General features: G+C 38.2%; 1 protein-coding gene across 1 annotated transcript in view; it reads left to right on the top strand.

Moving 5' to 3' along the window:
* Positions 1-25,534, top strand: part of LOC117283223 (palladin-like) — a 343,850-nt gene that overhangs the window by 133,788 nt on the left and 184,528 nt on the right. The window contains exon 3 of the mRNA XM_033765554.1: positions 17,612-17,790. Within this exon, the coding sequence (XP_033621445.1) occupies positions 17,612-17,790 (179 nt within the window). The remainder of the gene's footprint in view (positions 1-17,611; positions 17,791-25,534) is intronic.

Raw genomic sequence — 25,534 nt, 5'->3', positions numbered from 1 at the left:
CCACAAAATAAATAGCATTATAGCCATTAAGACTTGTGTTACGAGGTCTTAGATAAGGATAATAACTATTGAAGCCTCACATTCAAGAACATTCATGACACATAACTTTTATTTATACTTTTCTGATAATATTATAATTTTAATATATTGATAGCTACACTATAGAATGATATGAATAAATTAGATCTCAATCTTCAAAACTACCAAAAATTGGAAATATTTATTTCAATAACATGTAAAACAATGTTTACATGTGAATGTCAAAAAACCATAACCAATTCTCTCAACTTGCCTAGCAAAAACCATTTGGGAAAGTAAAAAAATTATAAGGTGTATCAATCAAAAGAAAAAAGTCACATAATTTCTCTTCCCTTCCTCAACCAGTCTCAGATATAAAGATTACGAATGAAATATCTTGTCTGGCAGTTAAAATTGTACAAGGTCCTGGCTAGTTTAGTTTTTCAGAATGACTCAGCAGACTATTAACTGCCACACAAAATATGTAACATTCTCTAGCTTGTTTATAATAAAATAGGTTTTTCTTATTCAGGATTTTTTCTTTAGAGATAAGGATGGCTCAAATATTTAAAGAAAATGATCTTTCTAAGGCTGCCAGGAAGACAAATCATAACAGAGCAGCCCAACAATAAGCCTAGAAATGACCAGACCTCATATCCAAGAGGGGGCAGGCACATGCATTCAACAATAGTTGCAGAAGAAGCCCTGAAACGTTTTTGGACTCCTCTCCACATATAATTCTATGACAGTGTTAAAGAGGGCCCATGTATTCAACATTTGTTTTTTTAAAATGAGTTACAGACTTTCCTTATTTATTCAAATTGCATTCTTAGCATGAGCGTACATCATTTCTCCTTTTTGCCTTTCCCCTACCAATCCATCCATGACAGCTTCTGAAGGAGATCTGACATGAACCCTCCCCTACTTCTTGTTCTGCTTCTTAGAAAGAGCTAATATGCTCCAGAGAGCACCAGAGGCAGTTCTTATCGAGTATCCCTGTGAAATGCTTACTTCTGCCTTCCTTCCTGCTCACCAGAGCCCTCCTAATGGTTCAGACAAAGGAGAATCCTAAGCACTTGCAGCAGCTACTAGAGATCTGTTCACAATGTAATAGAAGCCTCAGCTTTTAAATCTCTCCATATTCATTAGAAACAGCTGTCTTCCAGCTTAGAGAGAAAAATTAGAAAAGTCGTATAACAGAGGAAATAAATGGGCCATCTTACTGTAGAAAGAGACTTCAAATCTATATTAAGTCATAAGTGAAAGCTTTTTAGTTTTTCATTTATAAGGGAATGCTCTAAGGGAAAAAATGTAGTAGATATTATTTCTCTGGAAGATAAGAGACTGGCCAGTTAGTCTTAATTAATCTAAGGAATAGAGGAACATCTATGTCATGAAATGTTCATTGTTAGAGAATCTTCTCCCTCGATCGAGCTCAGATTAGTTGGATCTGTGTGAGACTCATTTCACGGCTAGAAATCACCCTGTTCTTGGGGCACTGATGCAGCAGCACCAAAAACTGCCCTATAGACTGGTCGCTAAGGAAACAACCAAGCATAACCGTAATGTCACATTCTACACACCCTCGTTTATGACACACTGAGACAATTTTCATGTGCCATCCAAACCAAGAGGAGATCATCTCTGGCTGGTGTGAATTTTTTTAAGCCTCCCTTTGCATCAGTAGATACAGTTTTAGGATTATATATTTAGATATATAGGACAATTCTGTATGCTAACATTTGTTTTCTTCAGTTTACTTCTTACTCTGCGTCTTTAGAAAATATCCAGTGAAAGACAGTAGTAGGAAGCTTCAGAGGCAGAGGAAAATGTTACAAATATATTAGTACTGTATTTATTCCAGGTCTAGTAGAGGTGCTCTCAGTAGAAAAGAAAGGAGAAAATTAACATTTAGTTGCATGCATCCAAAATTAGAGGCTTAACTTAAATTGTTTTCTTTACCTCCACAGTGGATTTTTCCCTTGCTGTGTGTAAGAAATTTAATAGCTAGCTAACACTACCAGGTAAAATACATCAACTCCCACACCAAATTTTCAACATATATTACCTCCTTTACTCCTCGTAACAACCTTATGAGTTAGGTACGAATAAAATACGAATTTAAGAGATCATAACAGTTAATGAATGATCAAAATAGTAATGCAAGTCTTTTAATTGAACATAATTAATTGTTCTAAAGAGTATATATTTATTTTCAACTTTCAAAATGCTGCAGATATTGGGCATTCTTATACTGTTTTACATTTTTTTCTCTCTCATTGAGTTTATTGGTACTTTTTAGGTATACAGGACAGTTACGTTCATCATTGGGATCTTGTACCTTTATATGACAGGTCTTGGTTTTTATTTTTTCCCCATACCCCTGCCCTCCCTTCACCCTCTCCTCCCTTCCAAATTTACAAAAACTTTATTCCCCTTTTTTCATTTTCTCATATTTTTTCTTTTCCCTTATTTCCTTTCCCCTACCCTTCCCACTTCCCCTACAACTTTAGCCCTTTTCTTCCTATTTCACATTGTCAATTATGTTTTTCTTTAGGCTTCCTCTCTGCATACTTTAGATGTATAAAGTAATATTTTTATTTGTTTACAACTTTAAAAATATCACATGCAGAAAACTCCAAAATGAGAAGAGGTCAACCTTAGGACAATTTATTTTTTTCTTCATTGAGTTTATTGGTACCTTTTACAGTTTTACAACCATTAGGACAATTTAAAAGTTACTTGCTTCTTGCATAAATTTCAAGAGGCCTGTTTCATTCTGTACTCTTGTGACTTTGCTACAGGATGCATTTTTGGTAGCTTTCATCTAACTTCTTTGGGAGGAAGTACTGGGGATTGAACCAAGGCCTTCACACTGAGCTACATCCCTAGCCCCCCTTTCTTATTTCTGTAATTTTGAGGCAGAGTCTCACCAAGTTGAAGAGTTGCCCAGATGGAGTTTGAACTTGAGACCCTCCTGCCTCAGTCTCTCAGAACAGGGATTGCTGGTGTGTGACACAACACTCAGTTTAACGTGATTTTCAAAGGCTGCATAGTATTTCATTGTGGGGGATATAGTTTAATTGCCATTTGTGCTTTAATGGAGATTTAGTGCAAACTGAGTGTTTTCTATGACTTTTTCTTAAGTACTAAAATTATCATCTTTGTCTTCCATGTCTTTATAACCTTGGGTGAATATATCAAAGCTTAACTTCCTAGGATTGGCACTTCTGGGCCATATGCATATGCATTGAAAATGTTAATGTTGCCAGATTCTATCTTTGGGATTTGTAGCAATTCATAGTCCCACATTAATTAGAGCAATTTTCTACATATGAGTGTGAGCTTGTATTTGAAAGTATTCATTTTCCTTTTTGAAAATGTACACAGGTCCTTTTGCAGTTTGTGTTTAGACATCCCCCCAAACCTTCGTGCAAATGAGGTGGGACTTTCTTTTCCAGAGGTGGCTGAGTCTGGAATGTGTGGGGCGGGGGTTAAGGGCGTGTGATTACTAAACCACTACATGTGAATGACTGGTTTGGCACCGCCCTAATCCAGGTACTCTGGATGGGATAAAAGAGGCAGAAAGATGCTGCTAAGGTCCCTTGTTGCTTTGGTTACCATGTGGGCTCCATGAATGGCTTCTTCTCTGTGAAGCCCCTCTGCCCTGTGCCCCTCTGCCTTGGCCCCAACTGACTATGAACTGAAACCTCTACAAATTGTGAGCTAAATTAACTCTTCTCCTTTTAACTTTGGGTGCCAGGTATTTTGTCTCAGCAACTAGGGATCTCAATAGAAAAATTCCTACTCCCACTCCTTTCCACACTTCTGCTGTTTCCCACAAACACTGCATGTGTTGCATTTGTAGAACAATACTGTAAAGGCTCACAATGCTTTCTGAATATCCTATTTTTTCCTCCCTTTTGTAAAGAATGTGGATTCTGATGATATTATTTGTCAAAAATAAAAATGTCTACAAATGGCTTTCTAAAGATTGAGTGATATAATCCAAACTGTAGAAAATCAGATTCTACCCATAGGGAGTGTGGAGGGAGGTGGAGAAGGACAGCCTTTTCATGGATTGTGACTCTGCTTAGCTAATTGCAATTCTAAGATTGATGCAAGAAGGTGAAGGGTTCAAGGATGAAGTCAGTTTTTCCTGAAGTTAGAAATAAATCTATAAATTCTCGTTCTATGAATCGCTGAAAAATTATTGTGCAGGGATCAATAAATCACTTCAAAAGCAGTGTTTGAAGACCATTCCATCTCCTCAGTGTACCAGTTTCAATAACATTATTAGGCTCCAGCGTATTGGGCAAGCTCATTTCTTCAGCTTTTCACATTGCAGAAAATGACCTGGCAACAGATTTAACATTTTCTCTGTAATATCCAAGGTTAACTCTTTAGTCATTGGCCAGAAAAATCTCTAATCCCACCAGAATTTTAGAACTATTAAGGACCTTAGTTCTCAGTCACTTAGAAATCATAAGATGCTTTACAGGAAGAAGAGGTGGGAAGAGGAAAACACACTTTTCAGTGACATAAGACTAAATTAGAAAAATGAGGCATCATGTTTATTAATATCTGCATATTATGTATGCTTGAGCAAAGATGCAAATTTGATCTCTTAGAGGAGTTGTGAATAGCTAAAATAGTGACTCTGTGCAATAAGATATGAAATTGGTTTTCCTTTAGTTTTTTGTTTTATTTTGTTGTTTTATCTTCTCAGCACTGAGAATGGATGATACCTGGTCAGGTAGAAGTAGGTTCACTATTCCACACCCTCTGTGGAGGTCAGGGTCCAAGGGTTACAAATGGGGAGGTAGCTTCATGCAGAGTGTGACCACAATGGCGCAGAGAAAAGGACTTTTCTATTGGGCAGACATTTTTATGGGCATGCTAGTCCCAAGCAAAAATCAGGATTTTTATTTACTTTTTTGGACGGGAAATATGAGATTCTTCCTCAGAGAGAATGTTGAAAAAACTCAGAAGCTTATCAAAAAAAATTTTGGAGGAAAAGGTAGGATATAAGAAACTGTCAAACTACATGTGCAAAATAAATGCCATGAAAATTATAATCCAGTTTTATAATACTATTTTTAAATTCTCTAATGCTTTTGGGTGGGCTATTGGAAAGAATAAATTATACATTATTGGATTTGAATTTAGTATGTGATTTCCTAACAAAAATAATTATCAAGTTAGAAGTTCTTTGTCAATGAAATAAAGCTAATACATGGACCTAAGAAAAATAATTGGAAATTTGAGTATAAAGCAAATTTCTTATGACTATGATTGCATATAGAAAGGTTTTCTATTAGAGAAATATATCTTCTAATATGATGCATCAATTCGGATTCTTGTACAAAATATGACATAGTTTTCAAAGCTTTATATTTTGTGATTCACATTACTTGCAAATAGGGAAACATAGTACTGGTTTTGCTATGTGTGTGGGGGTGTAATGAATGTGAGTCTCATTTAATACATCCCCAAATAAACTATCCTGTTAAGGCCTGGAAATATCAAAAGCCATCTTGATTAGGCTAACTCAGTAATTACAAGGTATTAAGAGGATTATGCCAGCTTTTTTTTCCTTTATAATACTGAAGATGCAACCCAAGACTTTCAAACTGAGATATGTGCTTGCCCTCCCTTCTTTTTTTTAATTTTTTATTTTGAGACAAGGTCTTACTAAATTGCCCAAGCTGGGCTTAAACTTGTGATCCTCCTGCCTCTGCCTCCCAGAGTGTTGGGATTACAGGTATGAGCCACCATGTGGCTCTAAATTACGCCATTCTTAATATTCTAACACCAGGTATTAGATGTTTTGTACCATTTTTATATAGCATCCATTAATTGTTCATTGAGAGAAAAATCACGGCATCCATCATTATAGTCTCTTAATTAGCCACCTGTCTTGAGTTCTTTCTACTGTATTCCTGCCAGTAGTTCCTCTATGACAGGGAAATCACTAACTCATCCCAGTCAATTCCTTTTGGGATGTACAGAATACTTTTAGCCACACACACACACACACACACACACACACACACACCAGGGAAACTTTTTAGATCCTTCAAAATTAATCTAATAAATAATTTTAAATCCATTTTTAAACAATATTAACATCCTGTGGACCAACAGAACATAAAAGCTGTTGGGAGACTGATGATTTTTGCCCAAAAGAATTGGGGAAGGGACTGTGTATAAAACAGCACTCACATATAGCGTAGACCTTCTTGTAGAGCACAGACCCCCTCTACCTTTCTCTAGTACCATTTTAAAATTTTTCCCACTATGTTTAAATGGCCAGGATGATAAAGTGAGGGAAGGCTTTCTCATCATGTATATAGACTTGAAGCCCAAAGGAACAATCTGGCTGAGGTGCAGATCATATTACCGAAATGTTCGGCACACTCATCTGCTGATAAGTTAGAATCCTGATCCACAAGACAAACTGTGAGGACTAAGCCATTCTTTTTCCTCAGAGTGAGCACATGTAGCCTTTGTCATCAGTGATGTTTTTAAATTCAGGAATACACACATTTTTATTTCCTATGAAGCAAATGAACCCTTATCATTTCTCTGTAGCTCAAGCTAAGGCCTTTTCCCCTAACTCGTGTGTTATGTTTGGTTTTGACTCTGTCCAAGTCTGTAAGTGGCTTCTGCAGCCTGTTTGTAGAAGTCTGTGAGACACAGTAGCTTCAGGGTATGCAGGATGTAAGTACTACATCATGGAATGCAGCCAGGCTGGGGGAAGCATTATCTCTAATTGTAATCAAAAAGGAGCAGGCTTTTATCGTGACATAACACAATCCATACTTTTCAAAGAAAAAGATTTAAGTCTGTGTCTGGTCATAGCCTTACTTTTCACACTTTCAAAAAACAGTTCCAGCCTATTGGAATAAAATGCCAGCCTTAGGTAACTTGCTCTGAAAAACCAACCGAAAGAAACATGCCATTTTATTCGTTGTTTGAATGGCCAAATAAAACAAGGTGCAATTAGTCCTGACTTCCTGCTCCTGCTCATACAACTGGGCCCCTCCCTGCTCCAGCAGTAGCTGCTCACACCGGGATCTCAGCAGAAGTACTGGAGGCAGCTTCTTGGGAAAATGGCTTGCTTTTCTACAAATCTGAAAGTATGTATGTAATCCAAAATGTTGGGAGGAGTGAGAATGATTTAGAGAATTACCTGTGTTGTTGGTATCAGAAAAGTGGCTGCAAAGTAGCATTTGCCAGGTGTTTGAAACGCTTATCAGGAACTTGGTTGGAGTCTGTCAGACATTAAGTCCAGATAGGTGTGTATATAGGTATACAGGGTGTGTGTGTGTGTGTGTGTGTGTATGTGTGTGTGTGTGTGTGTAAAAATGCCACTCCACATTTTTTATGAAGACATTCACTATTTTGGCTAGAAGAGTTGCTTCAGAGCCCATGAGTGCTATATGCTGGCAATATAATTCCTTCCACCCCACACCTTTCCTTTGCTAATTAAAAGCATTGTCTCCTCCATGGATATTTCATTTATCATAGCACTCATTGGAAATCTGACCCTTAAATGTGGACTTCTGGAAGGAACCCAAAGAAAGAACAAGGGAAAAATATTCAGGAGAGAAGGTGGCTTTGAAAGGGATTAGCTGGGAAAAATCTTAACCTAAAAAAAAAGAGAAAGCCACCCATGTAGCTCAGTGGAAGAACACTTGCCTGGCCTGGGTTTGATCCCACCACCACATAATTTGAATAATTAATTAAAAATTGTACATGCAGTTAATGGCTGAAGGGGCCAGTTTATACTTTAATTTCAGGTACATTCCCACTCTGATTAAGTGCTTGATTCGTGGCTCCTATAAGATGAAACTAGCCACACTTGACCATCATGAGACTACAGCAGAGTTGGAATGCTGTGTGAGGAGCCCTGAGCTCTTCTTAAGCCTTGAGTTCTTACAGGATGGCCAGCAGACCTAGCACAGAACTTAGCTGAGCTGATGAAGCTTCAACCAACTGAAGGCTCAGCTGGAAAAAACAAGAAAGTCAGAGAAAAGAGAAACAAGGCCTTTTGAATTCTAAAGCCTCAGCTCCTGCAGGAAGAAGTATATTTCCTTCTCTGTTTCCACTCCCAATCAGATTCTTTGTCCCGTGCTCCAGTCAGGAGTAGCTCACAGCTCCCTTATGGCTAGGAGCTGAAGGGCTAAGGAAAGAGAGGAAATTTAACTGAAATCTCCTATATTTTGACTTTGGAGAAAGATGTACCACTGCTGAGTAAGAAGTTGATTTCCATATCATTGCGTTTCACATACAAAGAAGGAACTGCTGGGCTTTCTGAATGTCCAGACATGAACTATTTTATGTCAGTTGCTGTGATTCCAGAGATAAAGATACCAGGAGGGAGGACTGTACCTTTCCCAAGTCTGGCTTTAGGCCCTTTGGGTTTCATAATTCTGAGGTAACCATTGTATTTCAATGGACAAGTTCCAAGAGCACAGAAGATTGACAGCATTGTCTAATAAAACATCTCCCATGTTTTATCCCCTTTGGAATGCAATCCAAGTTACAACAATAGCTAATAATTACCTGTCATAGCCATAACAACAAAATAGCTGAATGTGCACCTCTAGCTGTTTTATATGTGCAATTTCTCATTCTCAGGCACATTTTTTTTTCTCTCGTGTACTGTAAAAGTTTTTCTACTCATGGGAACGTGTTTCATTGCAAAGGCAAAATATTCTCTCAAGACAAAAATGACATTTTCAAGTTACTCTTGGAGGTGAACTAGAAGTAGGACAACTGCTCATTATGATTTACTCGCTTATTCCTGTTAATTGTTACTGTCTACCTATTTGATTGCAGAAATGTTATAATTTGAATAATGTGTTGTACTTTCACCCTGAGTAATTTCTAAGGTGGGAGGTGAAGGGAGATACTGTTTTCGTATGCCATGGCAAAATAACAGCTTGTTAAAAAAAGAAAAAGAAAATTCTCAGAGTCAGCAGTCAAGGATAAATAGAAGCAAATCACATTGAATGTTATGTACAAAAATAATATTTAAACATAGATTGTTAAAAGAGCCATGGCAAATACGTTTCAGTTCAGATGCCAACTCTACTCTGCTAGTAGTGGCTACCTATCACTCCAGTTGAAGTCTGACACCAAGTTTGGGGTCAATGGGAAAGAGAGTTTATCTTATTACTGATGTGTGTCACGAGTAATGAAAGAAGTAGTTGAAAATGTATGCTAGGTATTGTATATCATTATCGCTCAGACGGAATCTTAGTAATAAATTCAACTCAGTATTTTCCACATCGTGTTCCATGTAGCATGGATCTTTCAACATGATTCTCACAACATGTCTCCCATGGGCAAGGCTGAGAACGATGCCACCCTATTTCTCTCCTAGAAACTCAGTGTGTATTGGTACAAAGCTCTCAATAGTTTATAGGAAAGACAAACGTTTAACTTTGTTTAACCTAATGTTTTGTAAACCTGTTTGACCACAGAAATCTCTTCAATGTTATCTGTCAACTTGTTGCAGAACTAGTTTCTGGGGACACACTAGTCTAGGTCATTCCTTGCATTTCCTAAGTAAGGAAATTCTAACTTAGAGATGAGAGATGATGGACCAGAGTCCTCGGCTGGTCTCTGGACAGAGCATATGAGAACCCACAGCTATTGACTCGAAGTCCCAGCTCCTTCCTACGGCAACACTGTGGAAAATATTAGAAATGATCTAAGACTTGAACAGCTTCAGGCAACATAAATATTTAGTGTAGATTCCACTTGTGTATTTTTATAGTTGTTCTATAAAGAGTATGATTAAATATCTGCATGCTTATAAGTCCAGATGCAAAGCTGCCACTCATGATCAAAACAAAACAAGATAAAATCATTTTTAAAATTTAATTTTATTTGAGCTACTCCAACCTCTTTTATCTTTCTTTGTTAGTAGATACAGTGATTACTGAGCAAAGAATCTCTAGACATGAGTCTGGTTTCAGTTTACAATCCATTTTATCATTTCTTGGGCTTTGAATTTCAAAAAGTCAATCTATTTATTGGTCTCTTTTGGATCATAAGGTTAAAGTACATCTGTTGTCCACACAAATTTAGCTATTGGCCTTCAAGCTAAGCAGTCATGAGATTATAGCTACAGTAAATTTAGACAAGGACTAATTTCACTTCAGTCTGCCTATAAATCCACATGACAGAATAAACATTGTTTGTCTTGTGGTTGATGTGAACACATGTAAAAAATTAAGAAATCTTTGGTGACAACACAAAAAAATACTCCATAAAAATTAATTGATGTTTAATTGGGGATGTATGAAGTGCAATACTTACAGATGACCTCATATTGAATTTAGGCATAAACAAAACTCATGTAGGGCCTCACTTGCCAGTTTGGTTTTGGTCCTTCTCCAGTTCATGGCAGAGCCCTGCTATTCCTTTAAGAGACAAAAACACCTGGAAAATATAATCACTGGACCACTGATCTCTCTGGGGTTTTTCCTACCCTCTATCTCCATTATAATGGCATTAAAGAAACTAGTTGCTTTAGTTTTCTTGTAGCATGAGTGTCCACAAAGCCATGCAGCTCTCTGTGCTTTAGGAGGGTGGGCAGCTGGAGGCTCCATTTACCATTCTGCAATTATCCTTGACACCTCTTTGAAGACAATTTCTTCTGGAGTAAAAATCAGTGCAGTTGTGAAGAAAAAAGTAGACATCTTTCAATGTAATTCTTTTCCAAGAGCACAAAGAAACTGACTTAAAAAATTAAAACTCACTGCATTTAAAGGCTTTTACTTAAAAAGCATGTTACTGTTTCTATTAAATGGCTTATAAGATTTACCATTGCAGAGTTAGAGAGCATTAGCCAAGATTCATTGATGAAGCTTTATAAATTTTACAAGTCAGATTTATTTCACTTTAAAAGCCATATGTTTAAAATACAAGTGCACAGAAAATTTCCATGATACATAGTTGTGGTTCAATAAAATAAAAAATGCCAAAAGAAGCTGTCACTCATAAAATGTATATGTCTTGCTGAATGGTAGTATTACAATAGTTTTACCACCCATAAGCCAAGCAATGCCATATGTGATTTTTAAAACATAAACTATTAGTAGACTTTACTGGACAATGTACATTATGCTTTGCCTGTGCATTTGTTGGTTCCTCTCATCTATCAGTTGAATTTATTCTCATAAAGTCAACATTCCCAGCCCTATCTTGGAGACTTGGAGTGTTCTGAGCATTCCCAGATGGATAGCCCCCCTCCAGTACACAGTCCTGAGCCTGCTACCCATTGACAAGAAAAAACAAGGGCCGTGCAGGGAGGTAAAGATTTGCGTTTTCTTACACCCACCCGGAATGGACATGATGGTAGTTTTCAGGGACAGCCATTTGCTCAGAGCAGCTGCATTGTCTCCCTGACTCTAGCTAGCTTCCTGACCCCTTTTGTTCTGGAACCAAGCAGTCCCAAGACTACAGACTGAAGGAGCCACTCTCTTCTAAAAACAGGACTCAGCGGTTTCCTTTAACCTCACCTTGAAATGTAGAAAGTGAACAATTAACTATGGAACTATTCTGTGTAAAACACCTTCTTGGATTTCAGTCTAATCACATTCTGCTGGTGCCATAACATAATCCTTGGAGTTTTTTGGTACCCTGTCATTTTTAGCTGGAATGTTTGGAAGATCCTGATGGGGATGGGATGGGTGTCATGTAACCAGGAAAAACAAAACAAAACAAAACAAAAAATATATATATGTATATATTTGATGTAAAAATCCCAATACAGAATTGTTTGTTTTATTTTGGTACCAGGGATCGAACTTGGGTCCTTGTGCTTGCAAGGTAGGCACTGGAAGCACTGAGCTAAATCTCCAGTCCCCAATACAGAATTGAATAAATATCCCTTCATACAGAGTTTTCAATACCACAGTTCCCTTTTTCTATGTTCTATTGTCTTTCATAACTAAAAAAAGGAAAATTCAAAACTTATTAAATTCACCAATGTGATCCTGTCTCTAATAAATAAATTTCAACTTAAGCCATCTATCCAAAGCAAACTTAAATCAGTAAGCATGAACTCATTGTCAAGATTTTAAAAGATTTCATGCTTCTATATGAGAGAAGAATCTGAGCTCCTTAGATACGTTGCATTCATCACTTTTTATGCCTATGATTGAGTTTTTGACTCCCTTAGCCTCTAAGACTAGCATCATGAAATAAGAACCCCGGTTTGTCTTATGTCTGTAAACCCCTTGCTGAATGTATAAGTAATTGATTGATGAATAAACAAATGAACAAATGTGGCTATAGCTCCTTACCCTTTACATTCATTTCTAGTTAGTGCAAAGTTATTTTCATACCCTGCTTATGGCCTTGAAATCTGACAACCAGTCCCAACTGGTTAACTCCTACATTAGCATCTCTTTATTCTTTTGAAGGAGGATTTACTATGCACACAAATTTTTCAAGATTTGCTTCTCCAGTTTCCCTCAGCTCCCTGTTATGTAGCAATTACATAGCTGCTTAGCAGCTGCACCAGAGATTAGAAAAGTAGAATCAGTAAACTTTGTTAAAACATGTTTATATCCACAGTAGAAAACCTGATGATAGATGGAGCTAGAAAGCCTTGAGAAAAATGGAATTTTCAAGATTATCTGGATTTAATTGTCCACATTCTTTTTCATTCCTATAGATAAATGAGTTACCTGTGTCTAAAAATGTAATAGCAATGACTTTACCAGGCTGTTGTGAAATAAAATAAGGCTATATATATCCAAATTGCATAACATATTATAGGCATTTGATATATTAACTTTCTTTAATTTGAATTTATATAAATCTTTAAGAACTGTCACCATTTCCAAATATTGTATCATCTCTTGATCCCAACTAGGAGATTGCAGTCACATGTTCTAACAAAATTGTTTTGGTGTTGCTGGGGATTGAACCTAAGGCCCAATTCATGTTCTATGACTGAATCATATCTCCAGGCCTACTTTAACAGGTTTATAGTAGAAAATTCCTAGTGTGACTCAAGTTGACATGTGTTCGAGGTTCATACGATTTAATTTTCCAATATGATATCAATACACAACTTAGTAGCATATGGCTTCCAGGTATTAAAGCTGGGATAAGCAATGGTCCTGGGGTGATCTCAAGCAGAACTGTACTTAAGCAGGCTCTGTTAGGCACATAACAAGTTTCCATATGCGCTCCATCTCAATCACCTCCCCTGTGCTCTTACCTCATTATAAATAGAAAGGAGTTTGAGGGTCTGCAGGAAAAGAAAGCTGTGTGTTCTAGAAACAGACTAAGCTGAGGATGGCCAATGTGTTTCATTTCAGATTTCAACTCTAGCGGCCTGGTACTTTGCCTAAACAGCTATGCTGAGACTTCCGCGACATTCCATTTCACTAGCAAAGATCATTCTGATTGCAGGGCAGAAGGACGGTGTTAGTCCCTGAGCCATTCATGCGGTTATCCTTTTCTTTGTCCTGTTCTGTATGCTTTACAGTTCTTTTCATTATATCAGGACTATACTAAGCTATAGTAGCAATCAGAATTTGACGCGGGCAAAATTTCAGAAGGTTAAAATTTGAAACAGCTTAAATAATATCTGTTCAGTCTTCATGTGTAAGTTAATTCATTTTTAATTAGCTCCGTGGCAGTGTTCTGTGTTTTAAAATGTTGGTTTTATAGTTACTCAAGTATGGTAAAGCCACAGGTCAGGAGATGACAACCATTGAAAAGGTAGCTTGTAGTCCCAGTCCCCAAGAGGAGGGGACACGGCCCCCCCACAGCAACCGCAAGTGGAAGTACCAAAATCAGTTAGAAGGCAGGGGGAGGTGGGCAAGAGCCTTTATTACGGCTTCCCAGGAAGGGACAGAGTAGGTGGGCTGAGCAGATTTAGGATCAGCTACATTGGATAATTTTATTGCGGCCTCAGTATAAGAACTGTGCCTAATCAACGGGTACTTTGCCCTGGGATACTGGGGCAGATGGATGGTGACCCTGAGGGAGACCCCAGTGGAGAAGGCAGGGGCTATGACCTGGGTGGCTGGTATGTGAAATTCCTGCTTGAAGGAGAGTCAGTTAGTATCTCAAGGAACTGGCTATTTCTGGCAGAAATAGTCTCTCCAGGGTCAGCAAAGCCCCAAATGTCAAAACAGCATAAATACAGAAAATAAAATGACATCACATTCCATACACCTAACTTTGTGCTGGAACCTACTGAGTAAGTGAATTAGTCCAGGTCTTGACAAAAGTTGTAACAAAAGTTACATTCTTGTAGGATAGAAAAGTACTATGCACGAAGATCTAATTTCATTATAATGGAGAAAGTTAAATACCACGGGCATGATAAAGACAAGGTACTGAATCCATTGCTGCTGAAAATGCATTCATTATTTTAGTCTTTCTTCCAGTATTGATATGCTTCAAGTATTTTGCTGTGCTTACTATTTATTTTTTCAGCCTTAGAGCTATCATTATTACTTTATAAATCATCTTTATTTTTAAAAATGAATTCTGTGGAATAAAATATTCTTGAAAAGCATTGTATAACATGCACATAGTATCTTGGGTGCAAAATGAGAAAAAAATACCATGGTCAAATTAGGAAATGCTGGATCAGACAACATAGAATTTCATGCAGGACTTCTCAGGGCCTTTAATAAGAAAGCTGAACTGCAAACATCAAAGACTACTGAAATATATTACCTAGCATCTTTCAGACACATTAGGCCACAGATCCCTTCACTATTTTATCATGGGAAACATATTGTAAATAATGTATGCAAGATAATATGTATTATCAAAGCACCATGTGCAGTGCTGTGGACTGATTAAAACATGTTTAAATGCATCATTTTTGTAACCAAATAGTGGGTTTTCCAGGTGAGAAAATAAGACATCAATACCTTATGTATCAATAGTGCTATAAGGAAACAATACAAAAGATACCACCAAGTGGTGAGTAATTGATTGCCAAATGGCCAGTATTAAAAATTTTTTAAGTAGAGATGGAAGAAACAAGCAAAATGAATACACATTTTTCCCACCTATGTGCACGGGGCCAGACATACAAAACAAAAAGCGTGGTTGCTCTGTTAAAGAAGTGAGAGAAGAGGGTGGCAAGACCGGATTCTGAGTGCAGCTTGGTGAAGCCCAGGAAGATTTAGGTGGCACTGAAACCGCGTACACGCAAACTGCCTGAGGGATCTGAACTGATTTGGTAGATTTGGGCTTAAGTTCAAGATGCTGCATGTCTACGGAGCTGCTGACCCAAGGTCACACTTCGAGAAATAAAGAGCAAGAGTTGGCAAACTTTTTCCCAAAAGGTCTAGAGAGCGCTGTGGGCTGGCAGACTGTACAGTGTGTTGCAAGTACTTCTCTACCTGTCATTGTAATGCGAAGCAATCATGGACAGATGCATAAAGCAGCGTTGCTTTACCTTTTTTAATTTATTTAGGGAATCTGAAATTTGAATTTTACAATATAATTCCTGATGTCACAAAATATTACTCTTCCTGTGATTTTTTTCCCAAATATTTTAAAGTAATTAAGCCATTCTTCACTCACAGTCATGCAAAAACAGGATTGCAGGCTACGGATTTGCTGAGTGAGAGGACACAAAGCAACATTTGTGTGACTGACAAGTGTTTCCCTAAGGTGTACATTTGCCAAAAGAAACAAATCTTTCCCTTAAACCTCTATGGTATTGTTTATGCTTCATTTTTCTTTCTAATACTGGAATTTTACCTTTTTGAATAATGGAAAGTAAAGTCACTAATGGACATGCGAACTCCTCCTCACTTTTCGAGTGTACCAGGCATTACTTATCACCTGTATTATGAAAAGCAGTGTCTTCTGAGAAAACCTTCAGCAGTATTGAGTTGAAGTTGACCTGCTGAAGAAGCCTTTGGCTTGCCTGTGGTTAAGGGAAAGTGGGTCCTCAATGGGACTGATAAACAAGGTAAAGATTCCAATGAGGAGAAAGTACAACCAAAGAAAAGTAAGCAAATAACCCCTCCGGGATGTGTAGGAAGAAAGAAGACTATAGAACTATTCAACAGAAACAGGATTAGTATAGAAAAAGGATAGAAAATAAAGCTAGGCCAAAGTATATGAAAGACCTCAATGACAGATCTGAAATTTAAGGACTGATTTGTGTAGATGAGAATTTTAAGAGCATTAATTTGATGGTAGACTATAGAAAGAATTTAGTTAACTGGAGATAAAGAGATCAATTAAAACTAAAGCTACAGTGTGTGCAGATGGCTTTGGAAAGAACAGAAAAAGGAAGAGAGAGTGGAAGATGGTTCTAGGCTGCATAATCCTTCAAGTCTTTATGAAAACAAAAGCACATTTTTCCCTAACATCAAGAAATATTGCCCTTCTCAGTTGCCTCCAGAATAGTGTGGGTCGCACTGCATAGAATGCTCAGTTGGCTGGTTATTTTATGTTCTTTAATTCCCAAAATCTTATCTATCCATTTCTGAGTATCCCATATTTAATTTTTAGTATTGTTTCCTGGGTTAATATTCTGAGTATTAACAACCTCATTTGCTTCATTAACTTTATTTCCAAATTAAATATAAACAAGCACCTATATTATGCTACTCTAGACAAAGGGAAAAATTAGTCTATAGTGCCATATTTGCACAACAGGATGCCCAATCCAAAGAATTTTATGAAAGATTAGACTCAGAGAAGAATCGCTGTCACAATCAAGAGCTAAATGAACTATATAGTCCCACAGACTTCCATACTGCTAATTGGAGGTGACACATTCTCACATCTTTACTTAAAAATAAGTCACATCTGGGGACCCAGAGAAACCTTTTTCAGTTTAAAAGTGATCGAATGCTGTTGAGAGATGGAGGTGCTAAGGAAAGAGAAGAGAGTGTGTTAAAACAGCCTGGCTGGCTGCAGCCTCCCACCCCACAGTCCTGGCTGTTCGGGAAAGGAAAAGTGCTGACCAGTAAGAACCAATTACAGAATTACTGCTCTGCCTCTCTGCATCTTGGAGACCAAGGAGGTCTGCTACAAAGTTTTATAAATATCAAAAATGTGCAAGGCATTGAATCTGCTATTGGTCAGCCAATCAGAATGAACAAAGGATCAACAGGATCAACAAAAATGTGGCTGCTTATGATTTTTTTAAAATAATGGTGCTACCCTTAAAGTAGTAGATCTTTTCAGCATAATGTTTATATTACTTTTCAGTTTTTCTCTAGATTTGAATAGTAGATAAAATCATAAGAAATGTATGAGGCATTTATTATGAAACACTTTGAACTTCAGCTTCTTTTAATTTTGCAACCAAAATGGCCTAGGTCTAACAAGGTCCCTCATTTCTAAGTTGATAAAATATGCAAGATGTTTGTCAAAGAAAACCTACAGGAATTGTCTAGTCATTAATTTTATGTTTAAAAGAAGAGTTTCTGTAACATTGACACAGATCTTTCATCAAACAAATGTCTTATTTCAATAGCATCCAGCCTTTTATTTCTACTTTATTTTTTTTAAACTCCACCATTTCCTCTCTTACTCTGCTGTCCTTTGACCCCCATTTGGCCTGCAGATGGTTCTGTGAGGGGAAAGAGCTACACAACACTCCCGACATTCAAATCTTCTGTGAGGGCGGGGACCTCCATACCCTGATCATAGCCGAGGCCTTTGAGGAAGACACAGGCCGCTATACCTGTCTGGCTACAAACCCCTGCGGCTCAGACACAACATCCGCTGAAGTGTTCATTGAAGGTAAGGAGAATCCCCTGGGAAACAGAGTATCAAAGGTCCTGTAACCCAAGGATCATTATAGGGAGCACTGAGGATATGTTTTTCCAATGCAAACAGCATGATGTTATTGTGATTCAAACCTTGCTTCACGAAAATCTGTCAATAAATCAAATGGTTCTGACATTTAGGCACAGATCAACTGTGTCTAACATCAACATTCCTTCCTTTTAATTTACAGTGTTTCTGCTACATTGACATGAATTTATTTAAAATGCAAAATATCCAACTTATTTTTTTCTTTCTCAAGTAAATGAAGCATGGGAACATAATTAAACTACCATTTCAACTAAAGTTAAACTTTTAAATGATTTAGGAAATCATTCATGGGAATTTTAAGTAATTGAATATTTTTAAGTGTGCTCATTCTATTAAATTCTAGAACTACGCCTCTTTTGTTAAAACTCCATTATTCTTGCTAAATGTACTATGAACTTACAATCACTAGATAAGAATAATTTCAAAAATTAATGAACTAAAAACACTGGGGGAAAGATAGCCTCCTTGAAAAATGGTGCTAGAAAAACTAGCTATTCATGTGCAGAAGATTGAGTCAAGACCCATGCCTTTCACCGTGTACTAAATTAAAATCAACAAGGACCAAAGAACTAAATGTTAAAAAAGAAACACTTAACCTGTTGGAAGATAAAATGAGTAAAATTCTTGAAATCATAGAGTAGGCAAGGAATTTCTGAACAGAGCCCAGGTACATGTAAAATATTACCAGGAATCAACAAATGGGACCATATCAAATTAAAAAGCTTCTGCATGGCAAAAGAAACAACAAACAGAGTGAAAAGCCAACTGACATAATGGGAAAAAATTTTTTCCAGTCAGCTATTCCTGAGACAGAGAACAAATATCAGGAATATATAAAAGTTTCAATAGAATTAGACCCTCCCCCCAAAATAAAAAATCCAATTAAAAACTGGGCAAGTGAAATGAATAGACACTTCACAGAAGTACATATGGCTAATAAACACATGAAGAAATCTTGAACATCACTGGCCATTAGAAAAATACAAATTAGAACAATACTCAAATTCTATCTTACCCCAGAAAGAATGACCATCATCAAAAAAAAAAAAATCAAATAATAACAAATACTAGCAAGGCCGAGGGGAAAAGGAATTCTTCTACATTGCTGGTGGGGATATAAGTTAGTATCATCACTATGGAAATTAGCACGGACATTCCTCAGATAACAAAAAATATAAATTCCATTTGACCCAGCTATTTCCCTTCTAGGTATTTTCACTAAAAAGTTAAAGTCATCGTTTTACAGTGATGCATGCATACCACCGTTTACAGCAGCAAAATTCATAATAGCTAAATCTTGGAAGTATAACAGTAAGTTTACATAAAGTACCTTAAAATGAAATGCTTTATTTGCTTGCAGGATTACTAGGAATGTGGTGAATTTTGGAATGCACTGCTTCTACACTACAGATATTAAATGAAGTCATATTAAATTTAAGTGATATCCTAATAACTTAAGTATTATCCTTTCAATTTAATGCAACCTAGTCTTATTGAAATCCTACTAAGTGCTACCGAGTGCAGTGTAAACACAGTTAATGTACAGGCTCTGGATACTGGAGAGCTCCCTCCGATCTTTAATTTTACTTAATTAAAATGTAGTTCTTCTAAATAAAAACTTCAGAGCTGGCACTGAAGGCAGCAGGGTGAGTTTCTCAGGATGGTTATAGTAATCTCTAGTTCTGTCTGCCGTGTGAGTTTTATGTTCAGGACACCAACAAAGATGGCAGGTGTTTCCAATGCTCGGTGTTTCCCAAAATTACCACTGAACTTGGCAAACCAGCCTCAGGTTCTGAGACTTTGGATTGTGTGTGACTCTAAATAAATTGAAAGGAGGACAAAAGAGGTGAGCATGACAAGAATAAAAACCCATTCTGAGCCAGAGATTTTGCTCAGTGGTTCTGCTGCCTGCTTCGCAAGAGCAAGGTCCTGAGTTTGATCCCCAGTACAAAAAAAAAAAAAAAATCTGATGCGTCTTTTATAAAACTTACATAAAGTGTTTTATAAAACTGGCTCATTGACCCGGATATGGATAATGACTTTTTAAGAGAGAAAGCCTAATGTGTTTTTATTCCTTAATAAATTATACAAAATGAGGAGATACATTCCTAGACTCGTGTTATGACTCAAAGTAATAAGTTTTTATACTTTACTGAAGCAAGCACTCAGATTCAGGTGTATTCCCACTGAGTTGCTTCCTCAAGCATGTTGCTATTACTACATCAAAATACAGTCACTGGGATTCTATCAGAGGGTAGGACGTTTTATACAGAATTTTAGATCTTAACAAAGCCTTCTCTAAAAGTTTAACAATTTGCCAGTTGGAAATCATCTGGGGCCGGCGATTTAGCTCAGTGGTGCTGCCACCTACCTCGCAAGCGCAAAGACCCAAGTTCCATCCATGGTACCAAAAAGAAAGAAACAACAAACATTTGAATTCCATTGTCCTATGTACTAAGTTTTACAATAATGCAACAGAAATCATAGCCTAAGAACAATAGCTAGCATTCATATAGTGTTATCCAGTGCCAAATACTATTCTTCATTTTTACGTAGATTATCTCACTTGATCCTTACAAAATCATCTGGTTATTCAGTTAAGGAAACTGAAGTGTAGGGCAGCTGAATAATAACTGAAATGGCAGGTATACGCATGTATGCCTGCCCACACAGTAAGGCCGCCTGATCCTAGACTTAAGCTCTTTGTAGCTACAGCATAAAACACCAAGGATTTCATTATCACTGGGGCCACTTATGACCCTTGCTTTCATCTGGTTTCACAGTTTAGGATATGAGCCGAGCATTTTCCAGGTGACCACAGTATTCGGGCAGTGGTTCAGTCACAAAGAACACATCAGTGAATAAGGTAGGCACTGGCATACCAGAAGAAGAAAGAGAGTGAGCCAGTAAAATCCTAAATGATTCCAAACACCAGCAAGTCTGTGAAGACGATATCAGGAAAGGCACTCTGCAGAGATAACCTTTGATCTATACCAGAACCCTGAAAAGGAGCTGGTAGAGAACACTGGCGAGAGAGTGCTCCAGACACAGGGAGTGAATCCAGAGGCCCTGGGTGGGGGAAACCAGATGTGCTGTAGGAGCAGAAGGACATTCAGGGCAATTAGAGCATCATGGGGAGGGGGTGACCCAGTGGGCCTTATGGTCACTGTTAGAATTTGGCCTGGATTCTCAGTCAAATTGCAAGTCATGGAGGGTTTAAACTGAACAGTCCCTCAGCTGATTTGAAGAAGAAAGTGTTTGCCATTTTGTTACTTTGTTTTACAAGTACTGGGGCTCAAGCCCAGGGCCTCACACATGCTAGGCAAGTGCTGTACTACTGAGTGACAACCACAACCCTTCTAATTTATATTTTATCCTGCTGCTTTGGTTTATAATTAGGGAGCCAGATTAGAAGCCTGTTTTAGCAGGATAGAGGGGCATGACAGTGCTCCAGGAAGATGTGTATACATGCGAGAGAGAATTCAGAAGTAAGCTCTCAAAGCCCTGTGATGGGTTAGATGTGGCAGTGACAAGAAAGGAAGTTCAGATGTGAAAACTCCGTGGGTTTCAGTTCTACCATTTGTGTGGATAACACTGCCAGTCTCTGAAATGGGGAAGATTAAGGAAGAACAGAATTAGGGGATAAGAGGAATAGTGCTCTGACTTGAACATAAGTTTCAAATCCTTATCTGGCTAGCCAAGGTGAAGTCACAAGTCAATATTCGGACATATGAGCGTAGTCTAGTGCAGAGTAAGAAAACTTGATTTTGGCATCTGGACATGGATGGTAACTGGAGCTGTGGGAATACTTACAGTACCAGCCCGGTCAACTAGGAAGAAAGAGGAAATGGGAAAAAGAGAAGGCCCTGTCTCATCCTGCAACACCCCCACCTGTTGAAGGATCAAGAGGAGGAAGAGGCATTAAAGAATAAGAAGGAAGAGCCTCAGGGTGGGAGAGAAGGCAGCCAGAGTGATGTTAGAGGAGGCGAGGAAATTGTCACAGGAAGGTGGGCTTGCTGGCTGTGTCCACTTTTGCTGAGAAGTCAGTCAGATGAGGGCAAGGATGAAACCACTGGATTTAGCAACTATGAATGCTGTGTTGGCGATGTTAGCAAGAGGGGCTTGGGGATTTAAGAAAAAAAACAGAAACCGTGTTTGCAAAACATGGAAGAAGTAGCTGATACTAGATACTCACTGAGGAGGTTTTGCTTAACCACCAGCACAGATGTGGGCCAGTATCTGGGAAGGAGTATGGAGTCATGAAATATTTTTTGTGGTTTGTTTTCAGGCAGAAGTTACTAGAGCACGTTTTTATGCTGATGAAGATAGTACCAGAAACAAAAATAGATTATGAGGGAGAGAGAGAGAATAAGATGTAAAGTCTCTGAAAATGGGAAAAGAAATGGAATCTGGCCCATATGTGCACTAGATAAAGAGGAGAGTGCTCTCAAGGAGTAGATGGCAATGACCCTCAAGTTCTCAATATAAATAGGAAAGATAAACATGTGACACAAATGTAGACATCTCAACTTTTCACCACTGCCTCCTATTGTGATTGTAAAATGGATCATACAGATCATCATAGCCTCAAGAGTGTGGAAGAAGAGTGGGGTGTTGGTCCTGCAGTGTGGAATAAAGGAAGCTGGATTAAACCAGACCTCGTAGTTAAAGAGGATTTAGATTTGAATCTAGTGTCGAGGCGAGCAGGGGAGCCAAAGAAAATGTAGGTAGTTGTGCAGCAAAGCACAAGCATCATACCAGTCAGCAGAGACTGCTTACAGGTTCTCGGTGCTCTTCATCGTCAGATAAAATTGGTACCCTTCAAGTGGCATTTGAAAGCAAACTGTTCTGTTAAGTGGATAATTGTTCCTGCTGATTTCCGGGTAAAGCCCTGGACGCCAGGACCAGGAAACACTGCTAGTATCAGTTGGGTATCTAAGCATACATTTCCCTTGGCTAGATTTTGAGAACTGGGGAAGACAACATGAGGAGCCGAAGCATACAGCTGGGGCATTCTTCACATACTTCCTTTAAAACAATTTTTCATAACATTTTATAACAAGCTCAGTTTCTCACTTTGTGACTTCGAGCCATTATTCAGTGGCTCTGTACTTTGATGTCTCCATCTATACTTGGAGAAAACTATATTGTTGTCAAGATTGAATGAGTTAATCCCCTGCCCAGAGTGTTGCCAGGCACGGACTGTAGGCCATAAACACTACCACAGTCATTTCAGTGTTTAAAAATGTAAAACATACAAATACAAAGAAGATATGAAAGTATGTATAATCTCACAGCCCTGTAACCATTGCTTTTTTGCTTTTCTCTTTTCTTTTCTTTTTTTTTTTTTTTTTTTTTTTTTTTTTTTTTTTTTTTTTTTCCTTCTGTTTTTGATGCTGGAGTTTAAACCTAGGGCTGACACATGCTAACCACAGATTCAACCACTGGGCTACCCCAGACTGATCTTTCTTTGTTCTTACATGCGTGTATTTTGCTGTCCATACTCTTCTGCACCCTGCCTTGTTTTTATTCATTTGTTTAGCTTAACTATTCTCTCACAAACCTCTATCCATGTCATTACGATTTCTCTCTCCTGGCCAGCAGGTGCAGGGCAAATGACTGAGAGGGTTGAAGAATCACCCTCGGGGAGGGGAGGGAACTTGCTGGCAGGGACAGGGGGATTTGATCTGCCTTCTGCTCTGACGCCCTAACACCCGAGAGGTAAGGTGACATCAAGATTTTGCAAGGGCCAGACATTTGCGCAGAAACTAGTAAATGTATTCTTATTCAAGGGACACACATTTTTTTCTGACCCTTTACCTTTCTTTTTCCGAAACTCATCTGGAGAAAGGGAGCAAGAGTGACTTTTAGTTTCGTTTTTGTGGTGCTGGAGGTAGAACCCAGGCCTTGTTCGTGCTTGACTAGCACTGGGCCACTGAGCTAGATGAATGATGCGTTAAACAGAGGTCATCTGGGGAGATTCTTTAAATGATTTAAATATTTGGAATCAGGTGAAAAATTGCTGTTTTCTGAACACATTAAGTGCGCCTGGGAGAGCTTCCCAAAGGACTTTTCCTGCCCCTCCCTTTCTCAGAAGCACCTTTATGACCCCAATTAAGTTGGTCTTCCTGTTGGCCAGGACTTTCCCCAATAACTGATGCTTTCCTTATGGTTCCTTGGGACTCCTCTGCACACCCTCCTCCTCAACCCCGTGAAACTTTCTCTTTGCCCATAGCAAGTAGACAAAGAGTGGTTTGTTCTTTGTTTTGCCCTCTTTTATGTACTCCCTCGGTTAACCTTGCAGTTAGCTTCTGCATTTATTTTCTTCACTGGAGTTTATTATTTACTGTCTTTACTGTAGTTTATTGTCTCTAGGTCGGCCCTGTGTCTCTAGATTTCTCTCACCCTCTGCCTTACTAGGCTACACTTCTCTATGTACACAGTGTACTCCCTGTCCCCAAACAAGATTTGCAATTACCTTGCTCCAAGCATTCATTCTAGAAGCTAAAGGCCCCTGACCTGAGGAAGAGTGACTCTAAGCACCTTGTGGAATAGAAAGACACACAGCACCTGAGGATCACTGGGAGCAGGGAAAGTCACCAGGTTTCGAGACACATGAGTGCAGTTCCTGGCATCACAGACTTTTACTTATATGACCTCATAGAAATTACCTAAGCACTTGGCTCCTCAATTTCACTGTCTCTATATTGGATCTGACTCTCCTCTGAGTGTGTTTCGTTATTATAATGATCAGATGATTAAAGAGCCTAGCAGACTACCGGGTAAATAGTAAATATTCACACATTGGTAGTTTCCTTTCTAACCCCATCTCAGTTCTCAGAGTAGTAATAACTTTGTAGCAGATGTGATAAATTACATGCAAAGTATAAACAACAATGCTGGGAGCTTAAAGAAGACAGCACAGAAATATGACCGGCCTGATCTGGAAAGATACAATATCAAGAAAAACCTGGGTAGGGTAGGGCCAGGGATTTAGCTCAGTGGTTCCTCCACCTGCCTCGCAAGCACAAGGTCTTGAATTCGATCCTCAGTACAAAAAAAGAAAGAGAAAGAAAGAAGGAAGGAAGGAAGGAAGGAAGGAAGGAAGGAAGGAAGAAAGAAAGAAAGAAAGAAAGAAAGAAAGAAAGAAAGAAAGAAAGAAAGAAAAGAAAGAAAGACCTGGGTAGACACATCCTAGGATAGTAAATAATATGTAATATACCACCAGTAGAAAAAGATCGGGGGAATTTTAATTTACTGAGACTTATGCATCATCTAATTATTTCATAAGAAATGTATGCTCTAGAGAAATTAACCTGATATAAGGCAAGGATGGATTTGTAAGGGGAAAAACTGGGAAGACAAAATAAGAGTCCATTGTGGTCTAGCAGCCAGGTGAAGAAGGCCCGTACCCAGTAGTTCTTACAGAAATAAATAGGAAGAGACAGAGCAATCATTCCAGCAAAGTTACCAAAGCGTCACTGTTTTCAACCTCAACAAAAGAAAGGGGACATGTAGCAGTAGAGTGACGGGAAGAAATTCTAGACAGCCATCTAAGACAATGAAGCAACGATATGCATTCTAAGTGCACAATGACAAGCAAAAGCAATTACAAGAGTGTGAACTGCAAGAGATAGAATGTGAATGCGTTTGTGCAAATATGTACATA

Source organism: Fukomys damarensis, unplaced genomic scaffold (genome assembly GCF_012274545.1).
Source record: "Fukomys damarensis isolate Sample0158 unplaced genomic scaffold, DMR_v1.0_HiC HiC_scaffold_18, whole genome shotgun sequence".
NCBI lineage: Eukaryota > Metazoa > Chordata > Mammalia > Rodentia > Bathyergidae > Fukomys > Fukomys damarensis.
Note: the sequence above shows the minus strand (reverse complement) of the source record. Positions and strands in the feature narration are given on the sequence as shown.